Below are 21,387 nucleotides of genomic sequence, written 5' to 3'. Positions count from 1 at the left end.
CCATATGAAAGCTTATATTCTCAGCTACCCGATAGTGGTATAATCCGGTTTTTAGATTTTTTTTTCAAAATTCCGAGAAAATCGCGTTTGAAAGTTGGGGTAAATTTTTTTTTCGAAAAATCCCCGAATCTTTGAACGCTCCTGGAAGCTAAACCGCTTGAGAGTAATTTTTGGGAGTGATGCCAAATGATAGCTTGTGTCATGGGCCTACGCTTTGCACATTGTTAGATTTTTAAAAAATCACCTTCCCTGTTAAATCGTCACATCATGCCTATTTTTGAGAATCGTGCCTATTTTTTTTTTTACTTTTAAGTTCTCCCGGTTTGAGAACGCGTGGACCTACAGGGATGGGAGTTGTACCCAAATGTAGGTTAGAGTCCCCGCTACCTTTTGGCATCAAAAAATTTTATTTTCATTTTCTTCAAAATTCCGCGATATGGGCGTTGGAAGTTGGGGGCGCGAAAATAGAATTTATTCTATTCTATAGTACCTACCTCAAAAGTGAGCTAGCTCAAATTTGAGCTGAGCTGAAATGTGAGCTTTTTGCAACCCTGGCAACTTGCCACATGGAAATTGCCACATGCAACGTGCCACATGTAACATGTAACTTGCAACGTGTTGTGTGTTTTATGTTTGCCGTACTGCGGCGTACTGCATTTTTAAATACTAAAGTACTGCCTACTCTAAAGGTGCTACCCAGGGTTATCGCGTCATAATCCCTTTGACATTCTTGTCAAAAAGTAAATTTTCATACCCACCCTCCCATAAGAAGTATAACTTCAATAGTGCTTTTTATAAATTTGAAAAAGTTATCAGAATTAAAAACTATTGGAGCTTCTCAATAAGTTTTTGACGTGATAACGTCTTATAAATCGATGAACCTAGCAGCCACCACAAAAAAGTGACGCCATTTTCTAACGTTCCACTCTCGCTGCAAAAATTTCAATTAAAAATTAAAAATAAACTATTAGAGATACAACAATCTTCTATAGCTTATTTGAAAGATAATAACCTAAAGCTTAATCTAAATGAAGGATTTTTAAAAATTTCGTCATTTAATAGGGTAAACAGGGGTAAAACGGAAAGATGAAATTTGGGCTAAAATCTAAACGCGAAGTTGTAGAGAGTCGTTTTTTTTGCTATAGATAGATGAGACTAATTTAAGAATAACTGCATTTAAGAAAAAATTCTAAAAAAATTTCAAACTAAGCTATAACGTTTTGTTTGAACTTTGTTCACGTGTTGGGGCTATGACAAAATGATGATTTTGGGTAAAGGATTTTGGCCAGGTGAAAGATGAGGGAAAAAAAAGTAGGCGTCTCATACGGATTTTTGTCCAACACTCTGCGTTTCGAAATATGAATTTTTGAACAACACCTTGTTTTTTAGGGGTATTTTTGGGTAGTTTTTGATTTTTAGCTTTTTTTGGAGCGTTAAAAAAATCTCAAACTTATAGGACATACCTTATGCAAACATGTGCAAAAACTTGGAATCGTTTAGTGTTTTGACTGAATAACGGAAGAAACAAGTTTTTAAAAAACACGTTTTTTTACCGTTTTTAACCGATGTTCATCGTTTTTTATTTTTTGCGCATTGTAAAAATGTATTCTTAAGAAGAAATAGTTGGCTTTTAAATTGCATAATTTTTTTTTTGTAAGCTTCTAAAATAAAAAAATTTATATAATGAGAAAATAAAAAAGGTATTTTTTTTTTAGCTTTTTCTTGTAAATTATGATTGTTTGAAAAAAGTAAACGCTTCAATTGACTCATTTTAAACAAAAGCACACACATTCTGTTTTCTGAGAAAGTTATCACGTAAAATCATCGTCCGTAAGCCGGCTTTACAGACAACCTCTTTTTTTTTTTATAAACACTTGATGCCGTTAGAAGCCAACCAATTATCAACTTGATGCATTAAATTTTATTTTATTTTCCAACTGGATTAAAACCAAATTGATCTGAAAACTTTTTTAAAGTTGATTTCTTTTCTATAAGTTTTAAAACATATTGAAAACTTTTAGGGCTGAAGTATAAGTTGTTTAAATGTCCGAAGTTTTTTTTTACTTTACTGTTTTTACAAATGACTATAAGATTTTGTTCTTTATTTTAATATGCGTTTGATATTTTAAAAAGATTCAATAGAGTGAGTAAGTTAAAACTAAACCTTAGAACTTTTGGTATACTTTTATATCTCAGGGCATTTTGTGCCAGCCTAATTTCAACATCGGTGCACTTCTGTTTTTTTCACAGTTATGTTTTTTTGTGGTGATTTCACTACTTTTTGCAATGTATTTCTGTAGAATAAAAAAAACTAGTTATTCTAGTTTTTTTTTTTTTTTTTAATGCAGTTACCTTTGTGATTGTATCATAGGTACCTCAAAGTGTTTGATATACTTCATATACCAAAGGGAAGAGACCACACCTTTCTAGAAGAAAATCTTTATTTTAAAAAATGTTTTCTTTGCATAAGATACCAGTTCTACCATTCAACCATTCAAGAAGTGTTCTATAATATTTGATAGTAATTCACCGAATATGAGGGTATACAAAGCCGCCTTGGGAGAAAAATCGGAAGCTTTAAAATGTTTCTCCTGCGAGTTTGAAAAAGTAAAAGTAATCTTTGCAAGTGAAAAACACAAAAAAAAAGTAAGAACTGCTTTTGATTTGTTCGTTTTCATGCGTTTTGAATTCGGTGCTCAGTGAAAAATCATATGAATGAATTATAAATACTTAAATGCAATTTTTAAGCAAAACGAAAATCTCCCTTTAATGAGAAATTTCTGACGATGCATGTCCAATACCATGAGCTGGTTTAGTAAGACCACTTCTATGGACTTGATTCAATTAAAAAAGCATTTGGGTAAGAAGGGTATTTTTCTATTTATGAAACTTTTAATGCTATTGAACACCATCGAAAAGTTTTCCCTTTTTATATATTTTTCTTACCAAAATTGATCTTTTTCTAATTTTGCTATTTCAGGCTATGTTAAAGCTTCTCTAGTGATTATCTTTTTTTTTTTTGTTTGAACCAAGACAATGGAATTAGACTCATCTAGATTACTCGTCATGTCTGATTTATTTGTTAAAATCGAAAACGGTTATTACTAACCTCATAAGGTTATCTTAAAATTGAGGTCAAATGTAATATGAGTTCATACTGATAATGAAAAAAAGGCAATCCTATTTTAAAAAATATTTAAAAAATTGTCACATCGCTAAATTTGTCATATATTTGTCCTGGTGATGTATTGATATCCATTTGGTCGACACTTATTTAGCTATCTCAAAAGCTTTTGTATTGGGCTGGGCCTATTGAAAAAGTAGAACAGCCATTTAATTTCGCAGAGGAAGTCGTTGAATAATTTTTTTGCTCATTCAGCATGTACAATAGGATTAGTACCTACAGAAATTTTATTGAAATTTTTATCGGACTGCTAGTAGCTTTAAAAATTAAACAGGTCTAGGCGAAATAAAAGCCTAATGTAAAACCCTTCTATTAGAATAGCAATGACCCACATTACAAAATCAAATAACATATATTCAAATAACAAATAATATCCCCTTCTCTCAACTAAAGTGAAAAGAGTGTTTATTCATTACAAACACCAACTTTACCCCAGTCAGTAGATTAGTCCTTCATTTCAACTATAAATAATTACCTCTGATTGCAAAGTAAAGATCCCATATACTAACCCCATTGTGTATTTATTTACTTTCACAATATTCCCATTCACAGTTAACTCGAAACCTTTGACATTTGATGAGGTGTACAACCAAAGTAGCCCAACTAATTGCACCGTGTATTGTGGCGGAATTAATGGAGCACTCTCTGGCACACTAACTGAGGAAATATTGCAGAAAACTTTCTCACCCTTTGGCACAATACAAGAGATAAGGGTATTCAAGGACAAAGGATATGCATTCGTTCGGTAAGTTCTATATTATTTTAACACAACTCATATTATTATACGAACGTTCGTCGTGTATATTTACCCAAGCAAATGTCAAAAAACTCTAAACTCAAACCTCTCCTTTGCCACCTCTTTTTGTTTTAACAGAGCATCAAGTCCTTGTCCATACAAAAACTTGACTGAAAAATAAAACACTTGGTTAACAAATAATAAAAAAAAAAAAAAACTAGAAAACAGAATAAATGAACTCAGACAGGAGTTGTTCTCGTTGCATCCGAAAGAGAGAGGAGATAGGAAGGGAAAAGAAAAACTAAAAAGCAAATAGATGGAGTTTTATGGTGGATAGGCTCCATTATCCCCAAGACAACATTCACTTGCACCATTAATAAATCAACAATACCCTTTGTTGGTTTGCTCTGAAGGACCGACCGACCAACGACGCGACGACGCACGAGGCTGCAGGCAAGACCCAAAGATGTACACAAAGAAGAAGTACAGAGTGCGCCATGGTGTTTTCATTGTACAAGTTCCATAACCACACCACAGTGGATTGAGAAGCGCCATGCCATCCCAGCACCGGATAAGGCACGGTGCAGTACATGGAATTCTTTTCAGTCTTTTGGGGTCAGCATTGAAGTCGTCTCTGGACAAAGGAGAGGTTCCTCATTTTATGGCACACATTACCACATACATCGCTTAAGCAAAGATAATTTATAATACCAGGGCTGTAGTTGAATGAAGTGGCTTTGACTATGTAAGCCACCAAAAATAGCGAACTGCTGTCACATAAAATGCCACTAGTTATTGGTTTAAAAATTACAAGAATGATGAAACAAATTAAATTCAAAAAAATTCGTTAAATTCATAAACCAATATTTTACACGAGTCAATCTTCTTAACTTCTTTGACAGTTTAGCTAATTTTACCTAAATTTTCAGCTGAAAAAAGGATTTCTGAAAATTAGATTTTAACAAATTGTAAAAGTTAAAAAAAAAAAATCAGTCCAAACAACATAGGAAGTTAGATAGAATGGTCAAAGCCCATCAAAACTTTTCCGAAAAATGAGCTGTTAAACACTCATTACTCAAGTTTATTTTATGCTATTGGACATGGACACAGTTGTTTTTAAGAAAAAAAAATTACTACAATTTTTGGTTGCTGCCACTAAATTCAGCTCGCCCGAAATGACTAAAGAAAGGTGGATTTCCGATTTGGTACAGACTCTATTATGCAGTAATCTACAATTGCAACTCTTTTCCTGCTTTTTTATGGGTTATTATTCTGTAAGTGTAGAATTTCACGGTACCTGATCGCACAATGGTGCTTTTCATGAATTTCGACTTCAAAAATCATTTATGTGGCCATTTCTTCACAAAAAATTTATGAAATCTGGTACACTGAAGGATATAAGTATGGAGAATACAAAAACAAACTGCCAACTAGTTTTACTTAAAACGGTGAATTTAAAATGATGGCGCCAGATAAAGCGCTTAAACACAACTTTCTGTTTAAAAACAGTATTTTAATTAGAAATTTCGAATAATTTATATCAAAGTAGATATCCGCTAGTGGATTTGGGTTTATATTCAATAAAAAAAAAAGTCCATACTCTGTCATGAAATATTTCATAGTAGTAAAATATACATTTAAAGTTATTTTTATGATATTTATTGCATTTTTTTCCTATTAATTTTCATAGAAAAAAAAAATTGCGTTACATTATTGCCAATTATTTAAAAAAAAAATTTTTTATTTAATTCTTCAAATTTGGTATGCCATAATGAAGAAATTTTTAATACACGTATTAAAAGAAAATTTCAAAAAAATTTATTTCAGCCCATTTTGAAAAATATTATTATCAAACTATCTGACCCGGCGGACTTCGTTACGCCTCTTCGGCTATTTACTTCCAATTTTGGAGTTTGCCAATCTTTTCCAAAAAAAAAAATCGGGTCACAACATCAAATATAGTATAAAGGTCAAAACGTTAACGAACGTTTGCCGTAGTTCGACTCCAGGTCTTTATAAATTAAAGAATGTGTTTTTTTGACATCTATTGATAGCATTATCAAAATTGATGTTTGTAGGCTTAAAGTTTCTATATTTAGAATATGAAATATTACGAATTTAGGCTATTCATATGATTTGGAAAGCTAACTTTTTTGAACCCCTTGAAAACAACATAAACCCAGAACTTGAAAAAATCGTTCAAAAAAAAATTTGGAGTGGTCCACGCTTACCATTTATGGTATGGAAATAGATTTTGACCGATTCTTAGACTTACCCGATGTACCCACAAAATTTCATAAAAATCGTTCCAAAAATATACCTATTAAAAAAAAAAAAATTTTTGGTTGGACCACCCTAAATATTTAGTGGTATAAAAATAGATGTTGACCGATTTTAGACTTACCCGATATACCTACAAAATTTCATAAAAATCATTTCAATAATATATAGAAATTTTTTTGATTGGACCACCCTAACGATTTAATGATATGAAAATTCATGTTGGTCGAATGACCGATTCTCAGACTTCCCTATATACACAAAAAATTTCGAAAAAATCGTTCCAAGAAGATATACAAAAAAAATTTGGCTGGACCACCCTAGCAATTTAGAGGTGAAAAATAGATGTTGGCCGATTCTCAGACCTACCCGATATGTGTACAAAATTTCATAAAAATCAGTCTAGCCGTTTCGAAGGAGATTTTTATATATTAGAAGATAGAATTTTATATTTTTTATGCAAAATTAATATTTTTGAAATTTTTTCTTAAATGTTAAATTAAAATTTTTATACTCTTTCGCATAAAAATGTTCGTCGAAATCAGTTAAGTCGTTAACAAGAAGCACATAAAAGAACAATAATTAAAAAAAAAATTTGAAGAAATGTAAAAAAGTATATCAAGTTTTCAAATTGCAAGAACATCTTTTGAGCTGTTAAGACCTACAAGCACAGTATGTCATTTTAAGAACCATTTTTTTTTTAACTCATAAGAGGCATTTTTTATAAAATAGTTTTTATAAATAAATTTGTTTAAACATTAAAAAAAAAATTGGATTGCCATTCTTTAATAATATTATTTAAAACCTTAAAACAAAAATCCATAAAAATACATCCGCATTTTTTCAAAAAAATTATTTAAAATACAATTTTTTGTAAATTATATTTTATTGAAAAAATTTTAAATTTTAAATAATAAACCTCCGAATGCTTCTATATAAAAATTTTCGTTAAAATCAGTTTAGTTATTTAGGAGAAAGTCAGAAATCAATAAAACGGTTCTATTACCGGAAAAAAATATTAGTTTTTATTTTAAAATCAGTATCTTATTTGCCTAAGTTTACCGATTTTTATTACCGACTTCCAAAAAGGAGGAGGTATTCAATTCGCCTCTTTTTTGTTTTTTATTTTTGTTACCTCATAACTTTGGACTGAGTGAACCAATTTTGATGATTCTTTTTGTATTGGAAAGCTATTGGCTGCAATGTGGTCCCATTTCAAATTCGTTCAGTTATAGCCATAGGAACTATTAGAAAAACCATAAAACCCAGTTTTGATCCATGGAAGTCGGTTTTGTTTTTTGATAAAAAAGATTATTTTAATAACGCGTTTGAGAGAGATGAAAGCTTTTCAATTTTGGTCATATGCCGGTTTAGACCTTAAAAATTAAATATCAATTTCCCTTCTTATGGGAATCAATCCCTCAAAACTCTAAACTACCATGTTTGAACTAAATCCCTTCGGTGATTTTGACAAGCTGTAGCTCGAGAAATAGAGAATTGCAGGACCCACTTTTTTTGCATTCGTAAATGGCTTACATCGAAAGACCAAAAAAATTAGAAATTCCGTTATAAAAAAAGTAATGATAATAAACTTCAAAATTTCAAAATAATACTCAATCGGAGAAGGATCCTCTGTTTTTCTTGGGCTTTATTAATTTAAGACGGCCCTGCATGCTGAGTTGTAGAAATAACAACAGGAACAAAAGACTGCCTTTTGGTTTTGGCCTTCCATACATAACCATAAAAACTGATTCTACACTTACTCATTCATTCATTTCAGAAACCGTTCTCACCGAAACAAAGAGAAACACCACGATGAACACAAAGAAAAATAAATTGCACGACTGGGGTCGCACGTACTTGCTCTTATGGTAAAAGTTACTCTAATGTTAAAGTTTTTTATTGAACAAAATTAGGGAAAATTTGATATTTTCACGGAATTTCGTTAGTGGTACAAAAAAAATAAAATCCGTTTTTATAAATAATAAAATACCGTTTTAAATGATCTTTTACAAAAAACAAAGTATGCCATTTTATTTCTAGTATAAAAAGGAATTTTTAGAAAAAAATTTTCGAAAATCGTTAGAGCCGTTTTTTAAAAAAATAATTTTTTATATATAAAAATTTTCTAACATTTTTCAAAAAAAAAGTTGATATGCAATTTTGAATAAATAATTAATTTACACATTAAAACAAAATTTCAAATTTTTTCACCAACTCGTTTCCAAAAAATTGATTTTTCAAAAAAAAAATTTTGAAATATTTTTTAAAAATCGAAAAATGTGGTTTTTGAAAAATTTTAAATTTTTTTAAATAATGATTAATTAAACGTTTCTGTATTAAAAACTTGGTCGAAATCTGTTATGTCGTTTATGAGAAATTCATAAATCAAAAAAACCGTTCTATGGCAGGTACCGTTAATAACGGTACAAAAAATAATTTTTTTATTGTCAAAGAAGGCTCTTATCTGTAACAGTAAGCAGAAAAATTTTAATCAAAATCGTTAGAGCCGTTTTTGAAATAAATCAACCGTTATATGACAGGTACCGTTAGTTTTGGTCCTAAAAAAAAAAACTTCAATTTCTCCTCTAGGGAATCACTCAAAACTGTTAACTACCAAGTTTAAAGAAAATCGCTTCAGTAGTTTAGGATGTAGCTCGAGGTTCTTACAGACAGACAGACGGACAGACAGACAGACAGACAGACAGACAGACAGAATTGCCGGACCCACTTTTTTGGCATTCTCCATCATCGTAATGTCATGTAAAATTGTTATCTCGAGTTCGATTTTTTTTACGAATCCTAAACTTGCCCTATAGTACCTATATCGCAAGTAAAAAGAAAATCGAGTGTGCAACTCTGGTGGAAGAGTATGCCTGCCTGCCTGTAAATATAAGGAGAATAATAATTTTGCTGTCTGAAAAGGATCTTCGCCTTCCTTTTTTAATAGCAAATGGTCATGGCACTATACAACTGCACTGACTGCTTTCCTACCTACTATACTACTATGATTTTTCTTATGCGGTAGTATCTTGTACTAATTTTACAGTATGAGGTATGTAGCCAAGCCAGCCATACCCATTATAATTGCATAATGTTTTATGTATAAAGTTAAACTTGTTGTTTGTTAGCCATTGCATGTTCGTTGGGTTTTTGGGTGACTATGACTACGATTATATGCAGCAGCTTGGATGGACATGGACAGAGTCTAAAGCATCATTTCTTTGGTCTTTTTGGTTCCTATACCTACTTTTACAATTTACCCAAAAAAAAAAAACTTCACTACCACAAAATAGTGCAGAATGATGTACCCTATTTGTGCTGTGTTCATTTGTTTAGGACTTTCTTGTGCTTGAAAAGTTGTATTTTTACAGGGTGTTCCAGAATATGTATATTCAATTTATCGTGTTAAAATAAAATGACAGGAGATTCTTTGAGCTCCTGGGAATTTAACAGAGTGCTTGAAGATCAACTATGAATCAATCCGATTTGAAGTTTAAAAAAAAAACACCCTGTATTCACCTACATGAGTCACAACACGACACGATGAGAAAAAGTACATTTTCCTTCTTGATGTTGATTCTAATTTCAGTGAGGTTTTCTCGCTTTAACTTCCACTTTTAGAGAGAGAATGGCAGTGATGCATAGATATAGACGAAAGGAGATGATTTCTGAAGGAAACTTTTTAATGAAAACTCATTTAAAAAAATGGAAAGGAGAACACCGAGTGATAATGTTGCGCCATTTCGTTCATCTTGATGTTTATACATTCTGACAGAGGGTGGTTCTATATTATGTGGGCTTTAAATTAACGTATGTTTTTCAGTAGTTCAGTGTTGAATTTGAAAAGTTGAAGAGCTTGAACTGAATTTTCAAAAAAAAAAAAAAAATCGTTTCAAGGACATTACCCTTTTTGTTTGAAAATTTGTATGAATTTAAAATGTATTTGTGTATTTTTGTAATGTTTAGTTGTTTAAGTTTAAATACAAATTAAATCCTCATGTAATTGATTTTTGTTTTTTTTTTTTTCACTTCGACAAATCAAATTTTTGTTGGTTTATTGAAATATCAGAAACGTTCAAAATATCAATTTTGGAACTGAAGCTGATACTGAATAATGGATAAATAATGGATACTTGATAATTCATAATGGAAACTGCACAATTGAAAAGGGATTAATAATAAGGGATAAAGAATACTGGATATTGAGTACTGGATACTAGATACTGGTTAATGGATAATGAATACTGCATATTGAATACTGGATAAGGGATAATCGATATTGGATAATGGATAAAAACTGGATAGCAAATACTGGATAATGGATAATTGACACTGGATAATGGATAAAGGATAATCGATACTGGATACTGGATAATACATAATGGATAATGATCATTGAATAATGGATTATGGATAGTGGATAATGGATATTTTTATTTTATCTTTTCAAATTTGAGATTTTCCCGCCATGACATTGCTATTCCCAACATTCCTTTTACTTATCTGAATACAAAATGTCTCAGATTTTGTGACTATATTAATAATAATAATTAATTTTAAATATATTTTAATGTACCTACCATTTTTTGACATTTCAGATTTTCTACAAAAGAAGCAGCCACCCATGCCATCGTTGCCGTTCACAATTCCGAAATTAACTCCCAGCCAGTCAAATGTGCGTGGGGCAAGGAAAGTGGTGATCCCAATAATGTTCCATCAATTGCCAGCCAAGCTCTAAGTCAAGCGGGTTTCCCATTTGGTACAGCGGCTGCTGCAGCAGCTTACGGACAACAAGTTGCTGGCTATTGGTATCCCTCTGCGCCAACATATCCAACAGCAGCTCCAGCACCAACAAATGCCCTGCAAGCGGGACAATTCTTGCAAGGAATGCAAGGCTATGCCTACAGCCAATTTGCCGGCTACCAACAAGGATATATGGGGTAAGTGGATGAACTATAACGTCCTTTCGTCATCATCACTGTCGTTGTCGGTGTTGGCGCATTGTTCATGTCTACTCAACTATGCATTGTGTCATTTTTATTTTTTTCGTCTCTAAATTTTTACTTTTTTTTTCCTCCCATTCATTGTGTTCTACATTATTGTTGGTGTTGTTTTTTTTTTTTTTCAATTTTCTTTTTTGTTATTATTTTTTACAGAATGGGAGTACAAATACCGGGAGCCTGGCAAAGCGTACCCCCTCAAGCGCAAATACCAGGTGCAACAGCACCACAAATAGCACAAGGAGTTGGCAGTGCTCTGCCGCAGGCAACTGGTGTTGTCGCATACCCTATGCAACAGTTCCAGGTTAGCCCTCAGGTGAGTAGTATAGAAAGTTGTTTTATATGCCCAGCAGAGTGAGTCTATGCTATGTCGTCTCCCTCTCACTGTTTTGCAAGGTGCAACAGATAAATAAAAATACAAGGACTATAAAAGTCGTTCCTTCTTCTGCCAAGGAGTTTATCATTTTGTTCCTTACACTTTTTTTCTATATTATTTTCTTTTGTTTTGCACTCAATACAAAATTGTTTCTACTACTTTGTTCTTCTGGCTTGTGATTCTCTGCTATTTGCCATATTGTCATGACAACAAAAGACAGGTCCGGATTAATTATGATGAAGAGCTTTTAAAGATTCAAGGCATTTTAAATTATAAAATATGGTTTTATTCATTGTCGTTATTGCAATCTTATTTTGAAAATGGGGAGTTTGAATTAGTGATGGGAACTATCGAATGATTTGAACTATCGATAGTTAGTAACTGAATGATTTGAACTATCGAATAGTTCATTCATTCACTCATTTATTCATTCGAACAAAAACTATCGAATAAAACTATTGAATAAAAACTATTGAACAAACTATCGAATAAAAACTATCGAATAAAAACTATCGAATAAAAAAAACTATTCAAATGAAAAAACTATCGTTTAAGAAAATTATTTGAATGAAAAAACTAACGTTTAGAAAACTATTTGAATGAAAAAATTATCGTATAAAAAAAACTATTCGAATGGAAATAGTTACTGAACTATCGAATGAAAAAAGTATTCGAATGAAAATAGTAACTAAACTATGGAATGACAAAACTATTCGAATGAAAATAGTAACTAAACTATCGAACGAAAAAACTATTCGAATGAAAATAGTAACTAAACTATCGAATGAAAAAACTATTCGAATGAAAATAGTAACTAAACTATCGAATGAAAAAACTATTCGAATGAAAATAGTAACTAAACTATCGAATGAAAAAACTATTCGAATGAAAAAACTCTTCGAACGAAAATTGTAACTTCTTCTTCTTCCTTTTTTCTCGGCGCTGTTATGATCTCGATGTCGAGGGGATCATAACCTTCCCACGTTACTGCTTCACACTAGTGATCCGCCTGTGGGGTTCGCCGGGTTGACCTCAGAAATCGGCGGCAAGCCTCCCGGTTTTGTATTGTTCCGTTTCTGAGGCCAACTGAATGCTGGTGTTTTTGCATTTGCTTGTACCAGGAGTTTTTAGGCCTACCTTTCTTTTTATTTCGTGTTGGAACGTTATATGATATTGCTTTTTTGACGGGGTTCTCAGGATCTCTCCTTTGAACATGGCAATACCAACTGAGTCGGTCGTGTTCAATTTTTTGGGAGATGGTATTTTTAACATGAAGGCTTCCTCGGATCTTCGTACTTCTAATTCTATCAAGCTTTGTTACTCCTGCTGTCATGCGAAGCATCTTCATCTCAGCTGCCGTTAACTTACTCTCATACTTTTTGTACATTGTCCAACATTGTGAACCGTATGTGAGTGCTGGACGCACAACTGCGGTGTAGAGCCTTCCTTTCAGCTTAGGGGGCATTTTTCGATCACAGAAGATAGCAGAATTTTCCCGCCACTTCATCCACCCTACGCTTACGCGATGATTGATATCGTCATCACAAGTACCTTCGTTATTTATCATAGACCCCAGATATTTAAACTTTTCACACTTGGGAAGCACTACACCATTCAAATAAATGTCAGGAATAGGCCTGTGTGGATCAGAAAATGGGCAGCATAGGTATTCTGTCTTTTTCGCGCTTATGCGGTACCCACTACCTTCTAGAACATCCACCCATACATCAAGTGCTCGTTGCAGGGATATCGGGTCTTCACTTATGATGGCTCCATCGTCAGCAAAGAATAACTGATGCACTTTTGGGTCCGTCACTTTGCCTTGAAGCAGGTAATCAAGAACGGTAATAAAGAGCAGAGGACTCAAGACGCTTCCCTGGTGTACACCTACTGTGATTTCGAATTCTTCGGTGACTCCAGCTGCACATCTTACTTTAGTAACAGCTCCATCATACATGTCCATAATTATCCGCACATAGGTTTCCGGAACTCCTCGTTGTCTGAGGGCCACCCATATCAGATCTCGTGGTTGTCGATCGAATGCTTTTTCAAAATCAACCAATACCACATGCAAATCCTCCAAGGAATCTCGATGTTTTTCCATAATGATTCTGATACTCTGGATTGCATCTGTGGTTGATTTACCCGCAACAAACCCGCACTGGTCATCAGATAGCCTTATTATTTTTCGCAGTCGGCTACCCAAGACTCGCTCAACGATCTTCATGGTGTGTGACATCAGCTTAATCGAACGGTAATTATCACAGCTTCGAGTATCACCCTTCCCTTTGTATATTGGAAGAAGATAACTTTCCCTCCATTGATTAGGCATTCGATCACCTCGTATAAGCTTGGAAACAAGAACCATGAGCCATCTAGACCCGATGTCTCCCATCTTTTTCCAAAACTCTGAGGGTATTTCGTCTGGCCCAACAGCTTTTCCCTTTTTGGAGTATTTTACAGCCTCACTAACTTCTTCGACTGTGACATCGGATACTTCGCTTAAGTTAGGTGAAGCTATTGGAAAGTGTAGCCTTGGAAATTGTTCATTTAGAAGTTCGTCACAATACTGTCGCCACCTGTGGAGGATTTCTTCGTTTTCCACAAGTAGTTGGCCTTGAGCATTGTTAATAAACTTTGGCGAACAGATCTCCTGAGCATTTCTTCTTCTTTGAGCGGCTATTTTGAAGATGGTTGCGCCCTTATTCACGTTTTGTCGTAGCTCTTGAATAGCACCAGCAGTCGGGGAAGAAATTTCATCTAGCTCCCGATACAGGTCTTCCGTATTCTTGGCTTGAATTTGGGCACATATCTTCTTCGCTTCTTTCTTGCAGTTTTTGTATTCCACTTCGAGGCGTGACTTTTGCTCTGTATTATTAGAGGGGCACTTCGACCAAGCTTTGAAAGCCATTTTCTTTTTACTTACAACTGCTTTAGCTTCATCATTCCACCACCATGTTTCTTTGCCTTGTTGGTTGTGTCCTTTTGAAACCCCTAACAGTGTTTTGGCTTTTTCTATGCAAGTTCGCTGTAGGAGGTCCCACATACTTTGTGCTGTACTCTCTTCATTTCGAAATATGTTGGTGTTGTTATACAGATAGTTTTGCATATTCGAAATAAAAGCTTCGCCTTTTTCCTTATCCAGATTATACCATTTGATCTTCCCAAAAGTCTTTGTCTTTTTGTTGTCGTTCACTGTCTCCATAAAAAATTCTGTCAGTAGGAGACGGTGTTGGTGGGCGATCGCTTCTCCCAGTATCACTTTACAATCCTTGACCCGAGGTTTCATGAAACTAGATACCAAATGGTAATCAATCTGAGTCTCATTTCCACCACTGCTGTAAGTGACCAGGTGTCGGCTTTGTTTGATGAACATGGTATTAAGTACGATAAGACCATATGTTTTGCACGAGCTCAGGATGTCTTCACCAGGAGAGTTCCTGATGCCGTATCCGAGGCCTCCATGGCAATCTTCATAGTCTTCGTTTGTTTTCCCGACATGTCCATTTAAATCTCCGCCCACGAACAAAAACTCTTCCTTTGGGATGTCCTTAAGTAGGTTGTGAAAATCTAGCCAAAATGCATCTTTTTCCACCTGCTCACATCCAATTTGGGGAGCATATGCAGTGACAATATTCCACAACTTTCCTTTAATCACCAATTTAAGGGACATCAAACGGTCACTGAATTTCGAAATGGACAATATGCTGCCTAAGAGGTCTTTTGTAAGGATGATTCCGATTCCGTTCTTACCCTTTTCGGTTCCATAGTAGAACATCTTGTAATTTTTTGTCCTTGTATCCAAGAAACGGGCCCTATTTCCCGTGTTACGCCATTTCGTTTCTTGGACACACAAGATGTCTACTCGCCTTCTTATCATCATCTCTTCCAGCTCGAAGCTTCGACCTGTCATACTCCCAACGTTCCAACTCGCAACTCTCAGATTTTGTATAATCTGTGGCATTACTTTGCTAGCCCCCGGAATCCGTCTAGCTCTGACCCGAGCATTGCTACTCGGTCCAGGATCAGTACCATTAGTAATGGTAGTGCCTGGCGGGGTAGTGTCATTTCTTTGGACGAGTACTTCCATAATGCTTCAGTTCACAAAATCTTGCGAAACGTTGTTGTTGTTGTTGTTTTTTCGACGCGTGCATACTCCAGTTTTGTATTTGATCTCTCTTTAACAGCACCGGTGATCTCCAGTCGTGCCAACCCAGGGACTGGCATGCACACTTTTGGGAAAGTTTACAGGTGTTAAGTGTCGCTAGGTTCACCTTGGTGTTTGTGACCTAGATAAATTTGCTCCTTTAGTCGCCTTTTACGACAAGCGGGGAGGCGCTGCAGGAATATTCTAACCCGTCCCTGCACAGGGAGAACGAAAATTGTAACTAAATGAATGAATGAATGAATGAATGATTTAAAACTATCGAATGAATGAATATTTAACAACTATCGATAGTTTGATAGTTTTTATCACTAGTTTGAATAAATATGTAATAAGAAATTAAGAAAAAAAATTAAACCAAGTTCTGAAATTTTAAAGGTTATTGTGGGAAATTGAAGAATTTTAGCAAATGATAATTATTAAGATCTGCCACAACTCGGTCTTTCCCCTCTACAGACAAAAACAATCGCTCTTCCATGCAACAGTTAAGACAAACATTTCGATATTATTGATAGTTAGAAAGTTGTAGCTGATAAAGTTGAAAGTCAAGCCATGTTTTACTATGAGAATTTATTCTCCTAAAAAAATCGTATTTAATCAAAAAATCACTTAAAAAGATGTTTTTGTAATAAAAAAAAAAAAATATAATTTTCCATGTAAATTTTTTTTTTAAATAAGTCTGTCAGTGATTAAAAAACAAAACGTTAGAATTTTAAGCATTTTTATTTTAATTATTAGAGCAAGACATTGTGATCCAGTAATTTGATCTTATATTTGATATCATATTTGAGTCCAAATTCCCGAGTATAATATGTTAATTTGTATCAAAAAGGTGTAGCATCTTATAACTGTTCATATTCAATGAAAAAAAAATCAAAAATAAAAAAAAAAAGTTTAAAAAGTGCCAAATTAGTATAACACACTTACAATTTCATGGATTTTTGTTAAATCAGCATGAGCATTAAAACATGATAACTATAATGAAAAATTATACTGATTTTTTATTTTTTCGGTGAACCAAAATATACGAACTTTTCTAAATATAAAACTCAACTAGGACATCTTATAACTCAGAAACGTGACGTCATAGATCTTTAACTTCGTATTTGAATTAAGAAAAAATAGTCTAGGTATTGTTTGAGTGTATTTTGGTTAGTCGAAAAAATTAATACCCCAGTTTTATTGAACATTTTAATTTTATTATGTTTTTTATTGTTTACTTTAAAACTTATTCGGCAACAATATAACCCCAAAATAGTCAATTTTTTGAGTGAAAACATAAAAGAAAGACGTCAAAACAAGCCTAGTTAAAAAAAAAACTTTGAAATAGTATATAAGAGGTCTCAAAATCAGTGTGTTTTACTAATTTGGCACTTTGTTTTCAAAATTTTTTATTTTTTTTTTTCATTAAATATATATTAATACCTACCTTTGACACGAGTTTCTCGAAATTTCTAGGTGTTTTTAAAATAAAAATTCAGTATTAACGCTGATTCCGTCCGCCATTATGGAACTGCAGCGCCATTTTGATTTTTAAAAAATTGACAGATATATCTTTCAGTATATGTACCAGAGTCATGAAACTTTTCGCCAAGAAATGAGTTTTGACGCCAAAAAGCACCAACGGCACCACTGTGCAGGGGTGGTTCGACGAAATAGAATTTTTTTTCTGACTTGGTGGTTTGGCTCAATATCGTGTGGCGGTACTTTTAAAATTTTGTTTTCAAAAAAATGCATCTTAACAAAAGAAAAAATCATTGCATTTAATTTTTACTACGCCTTTTTTCATTTGTCAATAAATTAAAAATAAAATTTCAGCCCTGACTTAAACAAAATGTCATGTACAGTAGCCTGCTCTGCTCAGTTCAGGTGTAAATTGCATCCTTTTCACATCGTATAGCATCAGTTGTCGTTGTTGTTGTTGTTGTTATTATTGTTATGGAGGTCGATGGTGGTATTCGCGTTTTTATGTCTTTACCAACCAGGCTCATTATTATTTCAAAATTCTAAGCGAACACAAAAGACATTCCCCCAATTCCACTCCTTCATTCATTCACACCCGAACTGAACGACACAACTGCAGAGATGGAACGTTGATATCAATGGAATAGTGTTGCTGCCGTGTGATGTGTGGTGTTCTTGGTTCTTGCTAGCGCACAGTATTACCTACACCGAAAGTCAATTGTTCATTGCAAAAGCATTGTTCCCAGGTGTTGTGGATCCTTACAATTCAAAGAAATGCACCGAGCAACTTGTGAATCCTTACACAATGCATGAATTCTCACAAAAAAAAAAAAAATAAAAGTTCTCTTTGCTCCTCTCAAAATGTGTAATTATTTCTACTTTAGTTTGCGGGTTTTCATCGTGATGTCGTGTTTTCTCCTTGTTGTGTTTTGCTCTGCTTTGTCCATGATGCTAGCAGAGAAAGCAATATCTTTTGTATGAAGTGCCAACCTTTGGTTGGTGTTGTTCTAAGAAGTATAATTCTTCCTATTATTCATTCATTTTACTTATTTTTTTTTGGGGAAACTTTAATGCAAGCAACTGATATTGCTAAGTTTTGCTGATTTAATCATTGTTGAACAAGGACATCGGGGTGGTTTATTGTTTTTTGTGAGGAAAGTTCCTTTTGAACTTATTTAGTTTTTTCATCTAATAATCTTGTTATTGGAGTAACATTTTAATAGGGTTTACCATTTTGTTTTTATTAAAATTTTACTATAAGAAATAGTCAGTTGTATAATCTGTAAAGCCTTTAAGCACTACTTACTTAAGATCTTAATTATTTTAGAATATTTCAGTGTCATTAGCAGACGATTTCGAAAAATATTGTTCGAATTTATAGTTATCAACAAAAAACGGCCTCAAAGACTTTAAGGCATAGATTTAAAAAAAAAATCGGGTCCATAATTTCTTACCTTAAAATGGGCTGCATAAATTTTAAAATAGTACGTAACTCCTTTTTTTAACAAAACAATTTGTTTAAAGTAAGTTTTTGGAGTGAAAACTTCTCTAGTATCGTGGTGATTTGAAACAAGAAGAAATGAAAAAGCGACAGTAAAAAACAATTGATTTTAACTTTTTTGTTTTATTAGATAGATAATTAAAAAATGAAAATGAATGAAAAAACTGTAGATAGTCAATCAAATAAACTATAATTGTGTAAAATTTCAATTAATTTCATATCCAAAATCTTTAGATAACGGTGTGAAAAGATGTTCCTTTTCTAAACAAGTTATATCTTTAGATTTAGAGACCAAACAAATTAAAAAACTTTAAAAATACCTCAAAACACCGGTGGAGGAGATTTCTTGCCGATGACTTCTTCCAGTGTAGGAAGTACCGTAATCTCAGTTTGAAATTTCGACATGGTTGGCTTTAAAAAATTCTTACTTTTTTTATAGGCATGGTAGAGATATGATTGAAGCGTCATATGGAATGTGAAATATTAAGCTTTCAGATGATACAAAATTTATTATAGATTGTCATTTAAAAACATGGATTTAATGGCGTTAGAAGAGAAAAAAGATTGTTTTTTTGCTTTTTTGATGAAAACTGATTGGGTTCTAAATATTCTAGCTCTTTTTGTAGATGTTGTATAGACATGGTCGATATAAATATTGTGCTGAAACAATAAGCTTTCAGATGATATAAAATTTGTAGGTTGTCATATTAATAAAATGGATTTAAAGGTGATTGAATAAAAAAAGGTATTTTTTTTTTTTTTTCAAGAAAAATGAATTCACACTTCATTCAAAAATGATTAAATTTTAAACTTTACATTAGTTTCTAAAAAAAAACCGCTATAAGGATTTTGAGATTTTTTTTTAATGCTTTTTAAATTGCATACTTGTTTTTGAGCTCAATTTGCTTTCAGACGTTTTTTTTTGCTTTGGGAAACGAATTTTATGTTTTTTTTATATATATTTAAATTTATTATATAAAAACTCTAAAAAATTTTACCAACTTGAATCCAAAGAGCAAGTTCGTGCGAATCAGTCGCACGATATTATTATTTATTTGAGTGGAAACTCAAACTTTCAACGTCCTTTTCTCGGAACCGAACTTTTGTCTAAGCTTTTGGGTTTTAACTTATTTAAATTTTCTATTAAGAGATTTTAAAAATTCAAATCAACACAAAGCAAGGTCATCCAACTCAGTAAAATTATGTAATTTGGTTTGCCTTAATTATATGCTCATTAAATACCTATAAAAAAAAATATATAATAAATACATACTCGAATTCATATATTCAAAAGCAATTATTTTTCAAACGCAATTAATATATTTTATCAAATAATATTATATTGATGTTTTTTTTTTTAATTTGTATGTATTTATTTTTGTTTTTATTTTTACAGTTAGCTGAAGATGAATGGTTAGCAACTAGCTTACTCGTGTAGCTCCCATGATGGCCACCACCCATATGCGGTTGCAACCCTATAACGAATGATTACTCACAAGGTTTGACGTCGTTGTACAAACAATCCATATAGTTAGATATTTTATATACATAAAATAAATAATAAAAAAAAAAGAATAAATATCTATATATACAAAAACATATACAAATAAACATACAAAAATACAAACAAAATGCAATTAAAAAATAGTTGATAGTAGATAATATATGTAAACTAAACACAATCTAGTTAAAAAATTAGTGTAAAAACAAAAAAAAAAAAAATGAAAAACAAAAACAAAAAAAAAACTAGCAATAAATTAAAAAAAATAGAGATATAGAATTGTTGTAGTGTTCTTATTATATAAAATGCTTCAAAAATAAAATTAAAAACAAAAAAAAAACAACAACAACAAATATGGAATATTAGCCGGGAGTGATTGCAAGCAAAATAAATTAAAAACAAAAAAAAAAAAGAACAAGGAAATTATTGTAGAGGTATTAGATTAAAAATTATATGTTTGATTTAATTTAGAAATGTAAACACTTTAGTGAATTAATGTAGGACTATGCACGATATATCTGTGGAATGTGTAAATCAATGCAAAAATTAAAAACAGCTAAAAATAGAATTATGTAAATAAAAAAAAACTAAAAATAAATATTTGATAAAAAAAAAGTAATTATTTGGCGAAGAAAAGGAAACAATGTAATATGCAAAAATTGATTATTTTTAAAAATAGATATTTAGTTTTTATTTTGTGTAGGAAATTTGTAGTAAAATAATAACAAAAATACTAAAATGAAAATGTTTAACAATTTGTTATTTGTTAGAATTTGTTTTTTAAACGACGCACAATAGAAACAAAATTGAAGAACAAAACAAAAATACACTAAATGTTTAATGTTAGGTAGAAAATTTTATATGTGGTTTTGCTTTTTTAGTTTTTGTACTCTTAAATAACACAGATAAAGAAGATTTAAGTTTTTTTTTTTTTGTTAAGAAAATATGAAATTAAAAAAAAATCAACGTTTGTTTCAGGTAAGTCCATTTCAACATTTCTTTATTTTGATTAATTTTTTTTTAAGACTGAATATTGATGTATCAAAATATTTCGGCATAAACTCATTGACGTTTTCTCCGTTAAAGTTGGTTTCTTACAGTCCTACAATAAATGTTTTCCAACTTTATTTAAATTTTTAAAATCAGTAGACATTTGGCGAAAATGGAGCTGTTCAAA

General features: G+C 32.2%; 1 protein-coding gene across 1 annotated transcript in view; it reads left to right on the top strand.

The window, feature by feature from the left end:
* Positions 1–20,924, top strand: part of LOC129916816 (cytotoxic granule associated RNA binding protein TIA1-like) — a 295,886-nt gene extending 274,962 nt beyond the window's left edge. The window contains exons 5-8 of the mRNA XM_055996972.1: positions 3,737–3,929; positions 10,802–11,143; positions 11,360–11,519; positions 20,106–20,924. Coding sequence (XP_055852947.1) covers positions 3,737–3,929; positions 10,802–11,143; positions 11,360–11,519; positions 20,106–20,147 — 737 coding nt within the window. The 3' untranslated portion in view covers positions 20,148–20,924. The remainder of the gene's footprint in view (positions 1–3,736; positions 3,930–10,801; positions 11,144–11,359; positions 11,520–20,105) is intronic.
* Positions 20,925–21,387: the final 463 nt, after the last annotated feature.

The sequence above is a fragment of the Episyrphus balteatus genome, chromosome 3 (assembly GCF_945859705.1).
Source record: "Episyrphus balteatus chromosome 3, idEpiBalt1.1, whole genome shotgun sequence".
NCBI lineage: Eukaryota > Metazoa > Arthropoda > Insecta > Diptera > Syrphidae > Episyrphus > Episyrphus balteatus.
This window is presented reverse-complemented; position numbering and strand designations above follow the sequence as displayed.